Raw genomic sequence first — 17743 nt, 5'->3', positions numbered from 1 at the left:
ATGAACATTCATGCCACAATAAAGAAAATTACATTGAGAATTATGCTAGGTAGCATTCCACATCAAAAATTCTGTTTTTATCATTTACCTACTCGAGGACGAGCAGGAATTAAGCTTGGGGATGCTTGATACGTCTCCAACGTATCTATAATTTTTGATTGTTCCATGCTATTATATTATCTGTTTTGGATGTTTAATGGGATTTAATATAACTTTTTATATTATTTTTGGGACTAACCTACTAACCAAAGGCCCAGTGCAAATTGTTGTTTTTTGCCTATTTCAGTGTTCCGCAGAAAAGCAATATCGAACGGAATCCAAATGGAACGAAACCTTCAGGGGAGTTATTTTTGGAACAAACGTGATCCAGGAGACTTGGAGTCGACGTCAAGAAAGAAGCGAGGAGGCCACGAGGCAGGAGGGCGCGCCCAAGGGGTAGGCATGCGCCCACCCTCGTGGGCCCCTCGCAGCTCCACCGACCTACTTCTTCCTCCTATATATAGCCATATACCCTGAAAACATCTAGGAGCACCACGAAACCCTATTTCCACTGCCGCAACCTTCTGTACCCGTGAGATCCCATCTTGGGGCCTTTTTCGGCGCTCCGCCAAAGGGGGAATCGATCACGGAGGGCTTCTACATCAACACCATAGCCTCTCCGATGATGTGTGAGTAGTTTACCGCAGACCTTCGGGTCCATAGTTATTAGCTAGATGGCTTTTTCTCTCTCTTTGGATCTCAATACAAAGTTCTCCTCGATTCTCTTGGAGATCTATTCGATGTAATTATTTTTGCGGTGTGTTTATCGAGATCCAATGAATTGTGGGTTTATGATCAAGATTATCTATGAACAATATTTGATTCTTCTCTTAAATCTTTTATGCATTATTTAATATCTTTGCAAGTCTCTTCAAATTGTCAGTTTGGTTTGGCCTACTAGATTGATCTTTCTTGCAATGGGAGAAATGCTTAGCTTTGGGTTCAATCTTGTGGTGTCCTTTCCCAGTGACAGCAGGGGCAGCAAGGCACATATTGTATTGTTGCCATCGAGGATAAAAAGATGGGATTTATATCATATTGCTTGAGTTTATCCCTCTACATCATGTCATCTTGCCTAATGTGTTACTCTGTTCTTATGAACTTAATACTCTAGATGCATGCTGGACAGCGGTCGATGTGTGGAGTAATAGTAGTAGATGCAGAATCGTTTCGGTATACTTGTCGCGGACATGATGCCTATATACATGATCATGCCTAGATATTCTCATAACTATGCGCTTTTCTATCAACTGCTCGACAGTAATTTGTTCACCCACCATAGAATTTGCTATCTTGAGAGAAGCCACTAGTGAAACCTATGGCCCGCGGGTCTATCTTCCATTATATTATTCTTCCGTCAACAAGCCATTTCTATCGCCGTTTATTTTGCAATCTTTATTTTCCAATCTACACAACAAAAATACCAAAAACATTTATCTTATTATCTCTATCAGATCTCACTTTCGTAAAGTGACCGTGAAGGGATCGACAACCCCTTTTATCGCGTTGGTTGCGAGGTTCTTGTTTGTTTGTGCAGGTACGAGGGACTTGCATGTAATCTCCTACTGGATTGATACCTTGGTTCTCAAAAACTGAGGGAAATACTTACGCTACTTTGCCGCATCACCCTTTCCTCTTCAAGGGAAAACCAACACATGCTCAAGAGGTAGCAGAGATTAGGGAAGACGGAGCAACAAGGTGCCCACAAGTCATGGGAGCGCGCCTACCCCTGGGCGCGCCAACCTAGCTTGCAGGCCCCTTGTGGGTCTTCTAGTCCTCCCTCGAGGCTTCTAGGGTCTGTTATGTCCTAGAAAAAGTCACAGAAAAGTTTCATCGTGTTTGTACTTCAGTGGGTATGGTTTTTCTATGAAACACAATACATACAAAAAACAGGAACTAGCACTGGGCACTAAGTTAATAGGTTAGTCTATAAAATAATATAAATGACATGTAAAGCATACAAAAGTGATAATATAATAGTATAGAATAATAAAAAAACTATAGATATTGGAGACGTATCATTGCCCGACGCTCATATTTTCTCGAAGCTCATATTTGCCTGATCTTCTTCTCTAGCCAACCAAACTTATTGATTTGCTAGCGATTGAGGGCGGAGACCTAGATCTACACTTCCAACAAAGGAAATTTACACCCCCATACTTTCTCTTGTGGATCTTGTTACTCTTGGGTGTTTGGGCACCCTAGAGGAAGAGGTCACCTCGGAGAAAAATTCCATTGTGGAGAAGCTCCATAGTGGTGTTGAGAGCCTCCAATTAAGTTGTGGAGAGAGCCCCAACCATGTTTGTAAAGGTCCCAGTTGTCGCCTTCAAGGGCACCACTAGTGGAATCGCAGCACCTTGCATTGTGCGAGTGCGTGAGGAGAATAGGGTGAGCCCTTGGGACGTTTGGGGAGCATTGTGCCCCCACACACCTCGCAAATGGACACATACCTCCCACAAAGGAGGAAACTTCAAAAACACATCCTCGTCTTCATCATCTACACATGTAGTTATTTTAGTTCTTTACTTTGTGAAAGTTCATATCTTGTGCTTACTCTTGCTTGCACTTTGTTACTTGCGTTGCCTGTCATATAGGTTGTCCATCTAGTTGCATATCTAGACAACCTACTTTATTTGTTGAGCCTAAATTTGTAAAAGAGATTAAACTTTTTTAGTCGCCTAATCACCCCCTCTAGTCGACCTTATCGATCCTTTCACCAAGCATCTAGAATCAATTCCAAAATTCGAGCAACACTCAACTTCTGCTAGTCAAGCTAAAGCAAATTATCAAGCTTTTGTACTTCGCCGGGCTGGTGATGGAGGCCCCCTTCAGGTTTCTATGGCAAAAGGAGGTCGTGTCAATCAGCTTCTCTGACCTAGAAGCGCATCTCCAGTTTACCTCACCAAGGATTGCTGAGTGAAAGAACTCGACCACCAGGGAGCGGGGCCGACAAGCATGGGATATGTTCAAGTCACATTATCCTGACATCAACTTAGATCCTATAGTTTCCCATGATCCCAAAGGTCCAACAGCAAAATGGTGAAGACGGAGTCCTCCTTCCAGGTCATCCTCCATGGCTTGGGCTTCCTTGTCTTGGACAACAAGACTTTCCAAAGTATTCCTTCTACAAGCCCATGGGCCGGCATGATGGCCTAGGGCAGAAACTAACCTTGTGGGCCTTGGGCCGGCAACTAGAGGGATCGGGAACCCTTGGGCCGTAACACCATCAGATTTTGAAGTGTTCAATCATGCTATGATCGCAAAATCATGATAGAGGTTGATTACGACGTCATAATTATTTTGTGCAAGTATTTTCATGATAATGATTTTACGTCAGCCAAGAATAGGCGAGGATCATCAAATAGTTGGGAGGCCATTCTACATGGTATAGAGGCACTAAAATTGGGGTTGGTTTCAAGGGTAGGAGATGGATCTTCTATTTGGCCTTGGTTGGTCCATGGATTCCTTCTAACCATGGGTACAAGCATGTTGTGAAGCTTCCAAGTGCAGCTGTCAACCGAGTGGAAGAACTGATATATGAAGACAATGGGGAATGGAACATTAATATGATTAACTTGCACTTTTGTTGAACCTGTTGTGAGTGTAATATGCAGAATCCTCCTCTGTTGTTCGCTGAGGACTTGTAGGCGTGGAATCTATAAATACATGGTAATTTCACGATAAGGTTTGTACATAGAGACTTGAGATCAAGCAAATGTTTACTCGAGCTCAGCATCAGCCAAGAAAATGCCCACAAGAAAAGGTGGAGACTTGAGGTCCCTCCTAACTTTTGGTGGAACATAATTCCTAACTTCATTCCTTGCCATGCAGTATTGAAACGAAAGCATATGGAGGTGATATATTTTTGTGAGAGTCATGGAAAGTATGAAACCACAATGCATGCAATTTAATTGTACTTGGGCTTGACCTTTTCAGGAAGAGATAAAAACTCTAACTAGGATTACAATTCCCAATCTCCACTTGTAGTCATGTTTCTTTGATTTAGTCGACGGAACTAAGGTCTTCTAGATGGATGCTTGCATTTGTCATTTTATGTGGTGCGTGGGCCATATGGACTGAGCGAAAGGCAAGAAGACATGGGGAGGCTAGGTGTACCATAGTACAAGCTCTCAAATGGGTTATTGATACGACGATGGACTTAGCCATGATAGGAAAAGAAAGTAAAATGAAGGCTCCGAAGAAAGCTAAATGGCCACCTCCTCATAATGGAATGATAAAGGTGAATGTCGATGCCTCACCCATGATAACACCAATCAGGGATGTACTGGGTTGATGATCCATGAAAAATTTGGTACTCTACTATGTGCACAAGCCCTTTGGTATGCATATGCAGCAAACCCTATGGCAATGGAAGGACAGACGATTCGGGATGGGATGGTGTGACCCTTGTGAGAGGCTTCCACGGAGTTGTTGTTGAGAGCAATGCACAAGTAATCATAAAGCTGTTGAAGACAAAAAAAATTGATTGTACCGAGATCGCTGGTCTCTTCATGAGATTAGAGAGCTAAGTGGACACTTTGAGAAAGTTAGGCTGATTTTCGTATGAAGAGGCACTAATGAGGCGGCTTAATTATTGCAAAGCAAGCAACAAGTTTTAGGAGGAACATTCATGGTTTAATTACATTCTTGTATTCCTCACTAACACGTTGCATCATGATGTATGCCCAATTAAGTAAGCAATAAAGCTCTTTTACTTGGAAAAAAGATCCATGTCCACGTCCACTCTCACCAGTGGTCAACGAATCCGGAATTAAATGAGGACGATTAGGCGATCTGTCAATTATCGAAGCATGTTCTTCTTTTGACCAGTAATCTTATGGATCGGTACTTGCTTGAACCATCTAAACGGAAATTTTTGTTTTTCTGTAAGAAAAGAAACTTGGCTGGTTTTCTCCTGATGTGAGGTGGTAGGAGACTGCTAAATAGATGGTGAGGGTGGGTCAATAAGTCAAAATAGACAACATAGGAGGCTCCAAACTACAAGCGAGCATGAAGAAGCATAGAGCATTAAGCTAAGCAAGGCTCTTTCATGATCACCAAACATTGGTACAGATTGATGATGGCAGCGTCACGGACAAATGCTACCTCGGATATGGTGAGCGGTGGAGTCTCATGCTTGAGCTTCCAGGAAGCAACCGCCTAAACTAAGGAAATGCACACAACTACACCCATACTACTCGCCTAATGATCTCATGGCCAATATGGCACATGGGCCAATGACCCCATCCTGCCACATCACCCTAGCATGTGACCTGTTCACGTTGTTAAGTTGTAAATTGAAACATTAATTAATGCTCCCAAACTTAGTAAATAAATTATGGAATAAAGCATATGACACTTATAGAAAGAGAATAACAAAATGATAATGACAAAGGAAAATTATATGTATGCATTGTATGATCATCTCGATAGCTTTATTATGACATCTTGACCATATAGGTTGTTAGAGCATCTACAACACAACGCCTAAAAAGGGGCGCTAGGAATCCTGGTCTCTCTTGTTGCGTCGACGCAAAAAGTTGAGTTGAGCGCCCCTTAGTTTTTTTGCCTTATGCAATGCAAAGGGAAGGTTGTAGTTAGCGTCTTCGTTATGACCTTTCTTTTTTTGGGGGAGGGGCAGAGGTAGCTCATTTCTAGTTTATTTGGATGTCTATCTTGTTTGCATGTTTCCTACTTAAGTGTTGAGCATTGTAAATCAGTGACGGAGTCAAGACACGGTCCCCTTGGGCACAACCCGAGCTGCGAAACCCTCGCACAAAGTATATTTTACATCATAGCGCATTGCAGATGACTGTAGCATTGAAGCGGACACATGGCCTAGTGCTATCCTCGCTCCTCCTCTATTGTAAATGTCGGTATGTGAGCAGTGTGCGACACGTTTGCTATGCTCTTAATTTTAGTAAGCCAAAAATTGTGATGGGTGACGTTTCTTCACTGTTCAATTCATCCATGGCAACTACTAAGTATAAAAAAAATGTTGTCCCATAACATGGGACAAAAGAGATTGCCTTATCCGCCGAACACCAGTATGTTCTTTTTTGTTCTCAACCATATGTAGAATTAAAGAAAAGGAAACCTTTTCTATCAATGAACGGTTGCCTCATATCTCAACAAAATTGGACGGTTCCTTTTGTATGAAACCTTCCTCCACTCATCATGACTCCAATAACATGTTGCCTTACCGCCCATAAAATATGAAAAACATGTGCGTCCATGTCCAAACTAAGACACATTATCTTTCGTGACAAGTGGTGCCTAGCAGCCACCTTGATTCACAAGGAGTCAATTAGAATCATCAATGCCATTTGGGTGTAACCTCATGGTCCTTGATTTGCATGATTTCCAAAACAATGTAATATCATGCCATTCTGAGTACTACATGTTTTAAAATTATGTTTCATTGATCGAAGAAAATCTGAACAAATATTTCCATAAGGGAGACGTCATAATATTTTGTATCAAATGTAAGGGGGGGGGGGGATCTACTACAAATAAAACAACCCATATATAGCCCTTTCACTGAGAAGTATCCTCAAACTTTATTATTTACATGGCTAAAACTTATTAATATTCACGTTCACGGAAACCATCAATCAATAGTCTGGTTAAATGGTGGTTATAGCTTAGGCATTTCACCTAATAAATGGGCCATCAATCTTGTACCCATTAATTTAAGGGGTTTTACTGTGCAAAGTAAATAGACAAATGCAAAAAGTCCATATAATATACTCCATATTAATATTATATTATGACATTTTGATTCCTATACAAATTAAAATTATATTTGATTGCTTAAAGAAAAAAAATACAATGTTCACAAAAGGGTAGAGTCGAATGTTGTGTACCTAATGTAGGGATAGAAAATGCTCCTACAAATAAACGCTCTAGCTCTCATCCTTTCAACGAGAAATCAACTCAAAATTTAAAATCTAGGTAGCTAATCTTATCAATATTCTGGTCAAGGAACCGATGAGTAGACTACCTAAATGATGGTAACTAAATAGGTGATCCGAGTTAATCTATACCTTTTAATATGAGAACAATGCCAACTTAGCATGCAATCTTGTATGAAAAATACCATCTCTTCTTTTTTTTTTGCGGGGGAAGAAAAAGACCATTTCAATATGCAACTATACATGGAAAAAATGCTAGTTTTATTCAAAAATATTTTACAACTATATAGTAATGTAATGCAGTATTTTATATGTATTTTTAGTTATGGTTCTCGTATCATTAATACAAATATCATGTTACCAAAGCAAGTTGAAATATATTGCAACCGATTCCCGCAGTGGAGTACTCCCTCCGTTCCTACATATATGTCTTTCTATAGATTTCAACAAGTGACTACATACGAAACAAAATGAGTGAATCTATACTCTAAAATATGTTTACATACATTCATATGTTGCAATCCATTTGAAATGTCTAAAAAGACTTATATTTAGGAACGGAGGGAATACATTCTAATTTTGCCTAATAAATGGACCACCAATCTCATATATACATTAGTGTAAGAGATCTTATTGTAGTAATAAAAGAAATCAACGGATACAAAGAATCCACATCATATACTCCATATCACTGGACTATTCAATCTTATACAGATACGCATCCATACCAGTAGTATTTATTTTGAAAATCATCCATATTAATATGAACAATCTGTATTTAACCACCAAATAAAATCCAGGCTGTACAATATCTTCTTTTTTTTAGGGGTAGGCTGTACAATATCTGGTGGCATGTCTTGACTGCGAAGGTGAAGACTTCCAGCAAAATCCAAATATCACCGCCAGCACATAAAAGGTTGTTTTTTTTTGTACAGATAAGGAAAATCCAGGAAAATTCCCAGCTCATCTCTCGCCGTATACTGCTTACACGCTTGCCTCTCCCTCGCGGACGATAAATACACGACGCACCACCAGAGGAGAAAAAGAAAAAGACGGATCAAATCAATCAACCAGATATAATAGATTAAAAAATAAAAATCCACATCCCTAGCCTGCCTGCCATGACGCGGGACGGCGTGCCACCGGCGGCGCCTGCCGGCGGCGGTGCGGGGGACGGGCCGAGGCGGTGCTCGCAGTGCGGGCACCACGGGCACAACTCCCGCACATGCACGGCGCGCCCCGTGAAGCTCTTCGGCGTGCGCATCGGCGACAAGCCAATCAGGAAGAGCGTCAGCATGGGCAACCTCGCGCAGCTCGCGGAGGGTAGCGGCGGTGCCAGGGCCGAGGGGTACGGCTCCGAGGGCGACGACGACAAACCCCACAGGAAGCGAGGTGGGCTTTTTATTTTCCTTCTCTCCCCTGTTTTAGCCTACGGGGAGATGAGATTCTTTGTTTTGTTGCATGTGTATGGAGGTTTAGTCTCTGTTCTGTAAAAAAAATGTGTTCTGATCACCCCTGTGATGTTCTTTACGTAGTTAAGATGATTGTTTGTTGTAGTGTGCAAATATGTGGTTTTGTTGTGAAGGTGCAGTTTTGCTGTTGGCTTTTAAGATGGCAAGTGAGAAAGTTTTGATTTTACTGTGCCGATCGAAGTAGTTTTCTGAAACTTTGCGGAAAGTACTGCTTTTAATCTGGTAGGTTCGGTGTTAGTTGGGATTTTTGTTCGGTTTACGATGCCTAGTGGTGTGCAAAATTAGCAAACTACTCCAACTTAATACTTGGTTGAGACCTGTTTTAGTGTTTAGTTCATCACTTTGTCCCATTACTGACAGATTTGGGGGTTTACTGGTGGTGAGCGGTCCTTGTGACTGCTTCTTGTCATCAGAATTTACTCCCTCCGTCCCACAATATAAGATCGTTTTTCAAGCTATGTTAGATGGAGGGGGTACTTTTTTTTTTGAAACGAATCTGAAGTTGTGCTTCTATTCCGCTGTTACCATTCAAGCTTGTGGCCTTGTCACTTAATTGGCTAAATGATTTTATTGCAACCCAGAAATAATATTCATTACAGTCACCAATATCATTAACTGGGTTACACTCACACTCCATATTTTGTACATGGTTTGCATTCTTTTAATGTGTAATGGTATACAGTACTGTTATAAATTTCCATGCAACTTCATGCTTGTTCTTTATTATGATTTAAAAATTTGAATGAATATGTCGAATTTGCATTGAAGAATGCCATTTATTTTGTTGGGTGACAGGTGAGTCATGGTCAGAAGAGGAGCACAAAAATTTTCTACTTGGATTGAACAAATTAGGAAAAGGTGATTGGCGTGGCATATCCCGTAATTATGTTGTCTCGAGGACACCTACTCAAGTTGCTAGCCATGCTCAGAAGTATTTCATTCGCCAAACAAATGTTAATAGGAGAAAGAGAAGATCAAGCCTCTTCGATATGGTTATTGAGGATGTGAGCATCTCTCCCTACCTTTCTATTTCTCTGCATGTAGTGTTGAGGTGCAACCAGGTTTAGCTGATTGCACTTAGGCAAACATGTCGCGATGCATTCTTAAGATTGGTGCTTATTCTTTTCCTCTTTGTTCCTGTTGCCTTAGTAAGTTCTCGTATACTCCGTTCCGAATTACTTGTCGCATGTATGGTTGTATCTAGATGTATTTTAGTTCTAGATACATCCATTTCTGCGACAAGTAATTTGGAACGGAGGGAGTAGCTGTTAGCATAGAATCACCCTGTTATATGAAGTGAATAAGACATCTCAAACATAATTGTTTTTTAAATATTTATTGCTTGTCCCCCTGTGTACCAATTGCTTATGATTGTTTTATGGTTTTTAATCAGCCTGGTGACCAGCCACTCTCCCGTTCATCGTCACAAGAGATGCCGCTCTCCCGTTCATCTTCACAAGATGTAGAAGAGTTCGTAGATGATCTACGGCCTGTTACTGCTCCTGTGACACCACCCGCTCCTATGCCCGTGATAACATCTGTTTCTGTCCCACCACCAGTGCCAGTAATGGCACCACCTGCTCCTGTGCCTATGCTAACATATGCATCAGCCCCATCGCCAGTTCTAGCAATGGCACATCAACCTCAGGGCAATGAATCGGCTGGTTCAAGTTCAATTGCTGGAGAAGCAGGGATGGTGATGCCACAAGTGATGCCCCCATATGGTTATCCTCCTCCAATGATGATTCCTGCACCTCACTATGTCCAAGCAGTTTTTCCGTATCCATACTATGGCTATGCTCCAATGTTCTATGGGCCACCAGTCTCTATGCAAGCATCATCACCAGTTACAGTACAAGCATCACATGAGCCTGTCAGGCCTGTTGCTGTCCACTCAGCTCCCCCGGTAAATGTTGAAGACCTGTACAACATGTCCAAACTCAACCTGAAGGGTGACTCAAGTACCAGCGGTGTTGCGCCTAACTTGGCGTTGCCTCCAAATCCAAACGGGAGACCAGAGAGGCAATCTGCTTTCCATGGAAAAGGGGCTGAGAATGGCTCATCGAACGGACTAATCCCGACAAAATGATTCTGTGGCTAGACCTTTAATGTGTATGTAACCCTTAGCTATTTATTATAGTAAAATCATGATATAGCTTTCTTGGTCATGTTCCGTGAGTAAATTTACTGTTAGTCTGTGCATTTGTGTTTTGCCCTATTGATTTTCCCAAATTCACATCGATTCTCATACAGGACAGAGTTGGATAGTTGCACTTACGTTTCTGCACATAATTTTTGCGCCTTCCTGAGTATAATAAATCTCACAGGTTACCTCTACAACAGAAGTAGTATCAGGACCACTCTTTCATGTGGTTGAGGTAGGATTGAGCTATCTTGATCAGAGAAAAGATCATGTTATGTATTGTTTCTTCAGAGTTCAGAGTGCATTCAGTACAACCTGTTAGAGTGTATGTATTTCCCTGTAATACAGCGTATGGAGCACGACCCATGGTCAGTGCACGCGCGTGAGTCAGTGGGCATGTAGCCAGCCCACGTCCCTGCATGTAGTGGCACACGATAATGCAAGCGTGTGTTGAATCCCATAGCAAACCTCTCCTCTTCATGGTATAGATACCGCCGACCGGATCAATCCCCTTGCTCCGGCCACCGATCCCGCTTCCGCTGCTATGGGCGACCCCGATTCCCCCCTATCTACTACCTCTGATGGCCCCGGCGCTTCTGACGTTGTTGGGCCGCCTCCACCACCTCCTGCTCTCCTTCCGGCCGCCCCTGTCTCCATTGTCGCGGCTGGCTCTGTTGCTGCCCGGCCTGCGGCCCTGCCGCCCGTGGTCACCGTTGCTTCGTGACCATTGACATTCGCCGTCATGTTGCTGTCACCCTTGACTTGCTCGCCGGCAACTATGCACAGTGGTGCCGCCACTTCGACACTGCAATCGGGATGTTCGGCCTCCGCGATCATGTGGACGCCGCTGCCGTCCCGCGCTTCGACGACCCTAACTGGGCGATGGCGGACCACGCCGTTGTCCATTGGCTCAACACCACTGCCGCGCCTGATCTATTGGACGCCGTGATGGCGTAGGAGGACACCGCCCTCACCGTCTGGACGGCCATCAGCGACATCTTCCGGGACAACCAACTTGCCCGGGCCGTCTACATCGACGCTGAGTACCACGCCGTGGTGCAAGGCGATCTGACGATCATGCAGTACTGCACCAAGTTGAAGGCGTACGCTGATCAGCTCCGCGATCTCGGCCAGCCGGTGTCGGAGTCGCGGCAGGTCTTCCACCTCCTGCGCGGGCTCAACCGCCAGTACCACGACGCCATCCCGCACATCACGTCGCAGTCGCCGCTGCCCTCGCTTCTCCGTACGCGCTCCTTTCTTCTTCTCTAAGAGCACCGGGCCGAGCAGACAGCGCGCCTCCAGGGCGCGCACGTGCTCTTCGTCGGGTGTGGCGCCACGCCGCCCTCTCCCTCACCACCTGCCGTGCCTGATGTCACCGGCGGCGGGCGTGCGCGCGGTGGGCGTGGACGTCGTCGCGGCCGCGGCAACGGTAGCGCACCACCACCGTCCGCCCCTCCCCGCATTCCTGGCCTGCCTGCTCCTGCGCCTGGCACCAACTCGTGGACCGGTCTTGTCCAGGCGTGGCCGATGCCATGGCGCGCTCCGGGCTCTGGTGTTCTTGGGCCTCGCCCTGGGACTCCGCCTCAACAGGTGATGTACGATGCTCCGTCTCCAGCTGCTCCTGGCGCGTACGGCTACGGCAACGTACCCCCGTACGGCTACGGGTCGCCACCAGCCTACGCCACCCCTCCCAGAGCGCCGCCGCATCAACAGCCCCTGGACATGACTTCCCTTCAGGCCGCGCTTCACAGCGCCATCGCAGGGCCGTCGTCCTCTGGGAGCGCTCCCGAGTGGTACATGGACTCCGGCGCGGCATCGCACATGACCAACTCCCCCGGTACTCTGCACACTCTTCTCCCGTCTACTCCCTCCTCTCACATTATAGTTTGTAGCGGCGAGCATCTTCCCATCACACACACAGGCACCGGCTTACTCATCTCCGGTACCTCGCCCATCCAACTATGCAACATACTTGTCTCTCCCTCCTTGATCAAAAATCTCCTTTCCATTCGTCAAATCTGTTGTGACAATCCCGTTTCGGTTGAATTTGACTTATTTGGCTTCTCTGCCAAATTTTCACAATTTAGGCATTGTACGCATATGATAAATCCAAATGAAAAGAAACCTTGCACATAGATTATTACCAAATAAGTCACATAGTTTTTACATCACAATAAATAAATATCTCATAGTTTACAATTAAATGTATTTAAAATTGTACTAACTAGGAGACCACATATAGTCAACCAAATTATTTTGAAGTTGAATGTGAGTCGTCCAATCACGCATTTCTTGATTAAATTGGGTAAACTGTGCAAACGTTGTCACTCCATGCCCAGGCTCAACATTTTCACGCTGAAAATTCCCACCCTTGGTCGAGGAGGCTGTCATCACGCGCATCCTCTACGATCATGTTGTACATGACAACCCAAGCAATCATCACCTTCCACATCTTCCGGGTGCTCCATGTTCTAGCAGGGTGTCGAACAATAGCCCATCAAGATTGGAGCACACCAAAAGCAGGCTCTCTTGTTCTTGGGCAAACCTAGCCCTCTTCTCTCCTACCGGCTCAGAAATTGTCTTCACAATAGTCGACCACTAAGGATAGATGACATCAGCTAGGTAGTATCCCTTGTTGTATTGGTGGCCATTGACCTCAAAGTTGACATCTGGGAAGTTCCCTTCAGAAAGCCTTGCGAACACCGAAGACCGCTGAAGCACGTCGATGTCATTGTGAGAGCCTGACATGCTTCAAGTATGACCGTGCAAGCTTTAACATGCCCCTTATATTGCCCTTGTCAAGCAAATGGACGGTTCTACCACTCCCAGTGCATACAGTCTATGCTACCAATCATTCACGGAAAGCTCCTCGATTCATTGACCGCCAACAAACTAGGCAGTATCTGTGACACCCCCGATTTGACCGTACACTAATCATACACGCAAATGTGTACGATCAAGATCAAGGTCTCACAGGAAGATATCACAACACAACTCTAGACACAAATTAAAATAATACAAGCTTTATATTACAAGCCAGGGGCCTCGAGGGCTCAAATACATAAGCTCGAAAACAAAAGAGTCAGCGGAAACAACATTATCTGAGTACAGACATGAGCTAAACAAGTTTGCCTTAAGAAGGCTAGCACAAAAGCAACAACGATCGAAAAGGCAAGGCCTCCTACCTTGGAGCCTCCTAACTATTCCACGTCGTCAGCGGCCTTCATGTAGTAGTTGGCACCCTCTGGGTAGTAGTAATCATCAGTGGTGTCGTCTGGCTCCTGGGATCCGTCATCTGGTCGCAACAATCGGGTATGGGGGAAAAAGAGGTAGCAAAGCAACCGTGAGTACTCATCCAAAGTACTCGCAAGACTTACATCAGATCTAAACTAAGTATGCATCTGTATCAAACGAATGGGTTGTATCTGTGGACTAAACTGCAGAATGCCAGAAGAGAAGGGGAAAGCCTAGCCTATCGAATAATAGCATCTTCAAGCATCTTGCATCATATAGAAGAGTACAGATCAACATAATGTAAAGTAGTAGTAGTGTTATCAACCTCGGCCAGAGATCCTTTCTCGACTCCCTGCGAGAAAGCAATCCCAGAGCCATACTATCCATTTCTCATAACCATTTCTCATCTCAAGTATCCAGTTCTAGTTGTATCGATCGGGATACAACTCCAAGTGTCCGTTACCGCAGGACAGGCTATTGATAGATGTTTTCTTCCCTGCAGGGGTGCACCAACTTACCCACCACGCTCGATTAACTCCGTCTGGACACACTTTCCTGGGTCATGCCCGGTGACGGTGTCCTGGACTAGGGGGTACTCAACACGTCATCTCCCGATCTGATAGATTGGGCCGAGGACCCCCGTGGCCGTATACTCATGGGCCAGTTCGGACAACTGTCGCATACAAGGAAGATTCCACAAGACTTGGCGATCAAGACAAGGACTTCTCCCCACCAGCGTATTCGGCTAGGACTCTTGTTAACCTAGGCCTCTGGTGCATTATATAAACCAGGGCCACGCTAGTCGATAGATCATATATACATACAATCATACCGTAGGCTAGCTTCTAGGGTTTAGCCTCCTTGATCTCGTGGTAGATCTACTCTTATACTACCCATATCATCAATATTAATCAAGCAGGACGTAGGGTTTTACCTCCCTCAAGAGGGCCCGAACCTGGGTAAAACTTCGTGTCCCCTGCCTCCTGTTACCATCGATCCAAGACGCACAGTTCGGGACCCCCTACCCGAGATCTGTCGGTTTTGACACCGACATTGGTACTTTCATTGAGAGTTCCACTGTGTGATCGACAAAAGGATCGATGGCTCGCCTGCAGATCAACTGCGACTTCGGCATCTTCGTCACCAGCTCGACTGGTCACCTTGGTTCGACCAAGAACTGCGCCCCGTGTTCAGATCACCATATCCAGACGGGGGCTTTCATCGAACATCAACTCTGATCTCTATCAAGATCATGGAGGAATCATCCATGGAGCTCGGGGGCTCAATGTCAACATTGCCCTCAAGTGACCGTGCTGTTTTTCTGGACAGCAAACTCGTATCTGCCGCCACCACCTCCTTGAGTATCACTTTGACGATTGCTTTGGTGGAATTGTGCGGAATTGAGTCTACAACAACCCTGGAAAATTTCATCGAGTTCCGATGGAGGAATCTCTGGCAATCCACGATATACCGGAGCCCTGTCAAATCTGGACGGGAATTTGGATGAGTTTAGAGCGTGGTGTCCAGCTTCTAGATCGGACGTCCTTTGGAAGATCCAACCGTTGATCGGCTGCAGAATTCCAATATCTACCACCTCTCAAAATTTCAGCTTGATCCGACCGTCCAAACTTCGGGAACCTTCCGATTAGTGCATCACTTTTCGGATCTGTTTTCTGTGCGAAAACGAATCCGACCCGAGTTCATCTTTTTTATGAACAGGATTTCAGACATCCCTTTTGAAGGAGGTTTTGTATGGGGTATTGTGTTTTATTGCCTAACACATCCCACTAACTTTAAGATCTTTTGAACATGATCTTCAACATCATGCTGGTGTCAAACTAGTCCGGCAATATTACTCCACGGCTGCCGATCTGCGCTAGACACGGCGTCACTTTGTTGAGCCGAGCTCAACTTCTTCGAATCATCATCTCGGCAAGCCGAACAAGAGTCCGGCATCGCGAAGGATAAATCATCACCAACATCGCCGTCCCACGGATTACATGGAGCGGGCATACCGGCATCTCCGCACGGTCGCTTCATCAAGCCGGCATCGACCACGTCACGACCTGCATCGACAGGGCCGCACTATTGCTTCTTCAAGCTGGTGTCCATCACACCGACCTACTTCGACATTTCGGCTGGACCGGGGGCTTCGCCATCTCTTTATCAACCTACTCCGGACGCTTCGGCGTCACTAGCCGACCAGCTCCGTCACATTAGCTGGGCCGAGGGCTTTGCTTCGGCGAGTCAACCTTTACCAGCATTGCCATGCCGTCGTTTTATCGCCCATCAGGCAATGGGTGTGCGGAGCGAGTCCCAATTTTGGGAATCATCTTCCTTCGGATTGCTACAACAAATAAACCAGGTGCTATTAATCCCAGTATTTTTTGCTTGTTTGGGTTCATTTTTCCCAAGGAATTATTACTCTGGTTTGTCCATGATATGTACACAGGTCTATCAAATAGTGACCGCATTAACGATGGTCGCGTGGTGGTTCGATCAATTTCCATACATAGTCCGGCGAACGCCGCATCCGGAGCTCGGACCGACCTGTGAATTTAGGCTTTGCCACGCCTTTACTACATCACGCCGACGCCCTGCATCGACATTGACTTCGGCGCCAGGCCATATTTCTTTTATTACTCACTTTGCATAAATTATTTATTATGCAACGTTTTTTAATTATCATTATTACTATTATCTCCGGTTGGCACTATTTTTTGTGCATAGGAAAATGATCCGGGGACTTCGGCGTCACTCTGCCGGTCTGCATTGACCGTGCTATGTCACCACTTCGGCGTGTCGAGCTCTCCACTCCGCCACCTCGGGACCAGCTTGGGGGATGGAACCTTGCCCCGCATCAAGCTCGGACCGCGTCATCAATACCGAACACATTAACCAGCTAAGTCGCTTTCATGCTCAAAGCTTTAATTTCTAACTTGTGCCCGGTTCGACCAAGCATTATACTTTTTTGGAAAAATGTTGCCTGTAAAAATTTTCCTTGTCCAAACTTTGTTTGTGACGCATAAATTCAAATACCCCGTTTACTTGGGGGCTTCCTTTATGAAGCTTTTCCTGTTGCATATGATTATACTTGTACGGCTTCGTTCCTTGTTCGTGTATTACGCCACAATATGCACCATATTGACTTAAGCGATTTGCAAGCTGGGTTGCCTCGCTCCTGTGTTTACCCCTACGTTCCCGATTGTTCGGCTAGGGAGTAAACGGAGCACCTCTGCGATTGTCACGATCGGGTCAACCGAGCCGGACCTTAGACTGGGTGAAGCCGAAAGCTAGCGCTCTTATAGTTTTCAATAATGGTCGGCACACAACGGAACTCATGAGTACAAAAAATCTATTGCACAAGTCTCATAATAACAATGAGCACCGAAGAAAGGTATCAGTGGGGGTACTATTTTCTTTGAAGATGCTTCTTACACTTTGCAGTAATATAGCATAAGTTCCCTGAGCGCGCTTTGTCTGTTACAGCCTTATGGCCTGATTGCCTGGTTATTGGAAACACCGTCGATATTCTTGACAGATGGAGTACATAACACTTTTCGGTCCTTGACCGAAGAGGGAGAAGCCGACGGTCGGTTAAGACGCGTTTAAAGTTCGGTTGAACATAGATATGATATAAGTACTTCTGTACATGGAATCATTCTTTTACCCAAGTCACTTGGGGGCTCTTAAATTTATATGAGCCGTTTTATGATAAGTGTTCTTCTTCTTAGTCGTTGCAAAGTTTTATTATTATTATTATTATTATTATTATTATTATTTATCACTCCTTTTTTCGACGCGAGTGTGCGGTCACTAGTCGGGGAGCCTAATTTCTCTCTCAAAGCCGCTAGAGTTTAGTTTGCTAAACTGGCCTGATGAGAAGTACTCCGCCCTCGGGATAAGAGGTTGAAGCCGTAGGCTGACCCGCTCGAAGTCTT

General features: G+C 44.9%; 1 protein-coding gene and 1 pseudogene across 1 annotated transcript; both read left to right on the top strand.

Moving 5' to 3' along the window:
- The first annotated feature begins 7981 nt into the window (after window positions 1–7981).
- Window positions 7982–10593, top strand: LOC147959890 (transcription factor MYBS3-like). The gene is made up of 3 exons (XM_087536027.1): window positions 7982–8345; window positions 9221–9429; window positions 9819–10593. Exons 1-3 carry the CDS (start codon window positions 8075–8077, stop codon window positions 10512–10514), a joined length of 1176 nt encoding a protein of 391 aa, XP_087392153.1. The 5' UTR covers window positions 7982–8074; the 3' UTR covers window positions 10515–10593.
- Window positions 10594–10919: 326 nt separating this feature from the next.
- On the top strand, window positions 10920–12704 carry LOC147959889 (uncharacterized; annotated as a pseudogene).
- The last annotated feature ends 5039 nt before the right edge of the window (window positions 12705–17743 follow it).

The sequence above is a fragment of the Triticum urartu genome, chromosome 7A (assembly GCF_056163025.1).
Source record: "Triticum urartu cultivar PI428250 chromosome 7A, HENAU_Tu73, whole genome shotgun sequence".
NCBI classification, from domain to species: Eukaryota; Viridiplantae; Streptophyta; class Magnoliopsida; order Poales; family Poaceae; genus Triticum; species Triticum urartu.
Note: the sequence above shows the minus strand (reverse complement) of the source record. Positions and strands in the feature narration are given on the sequence as shown.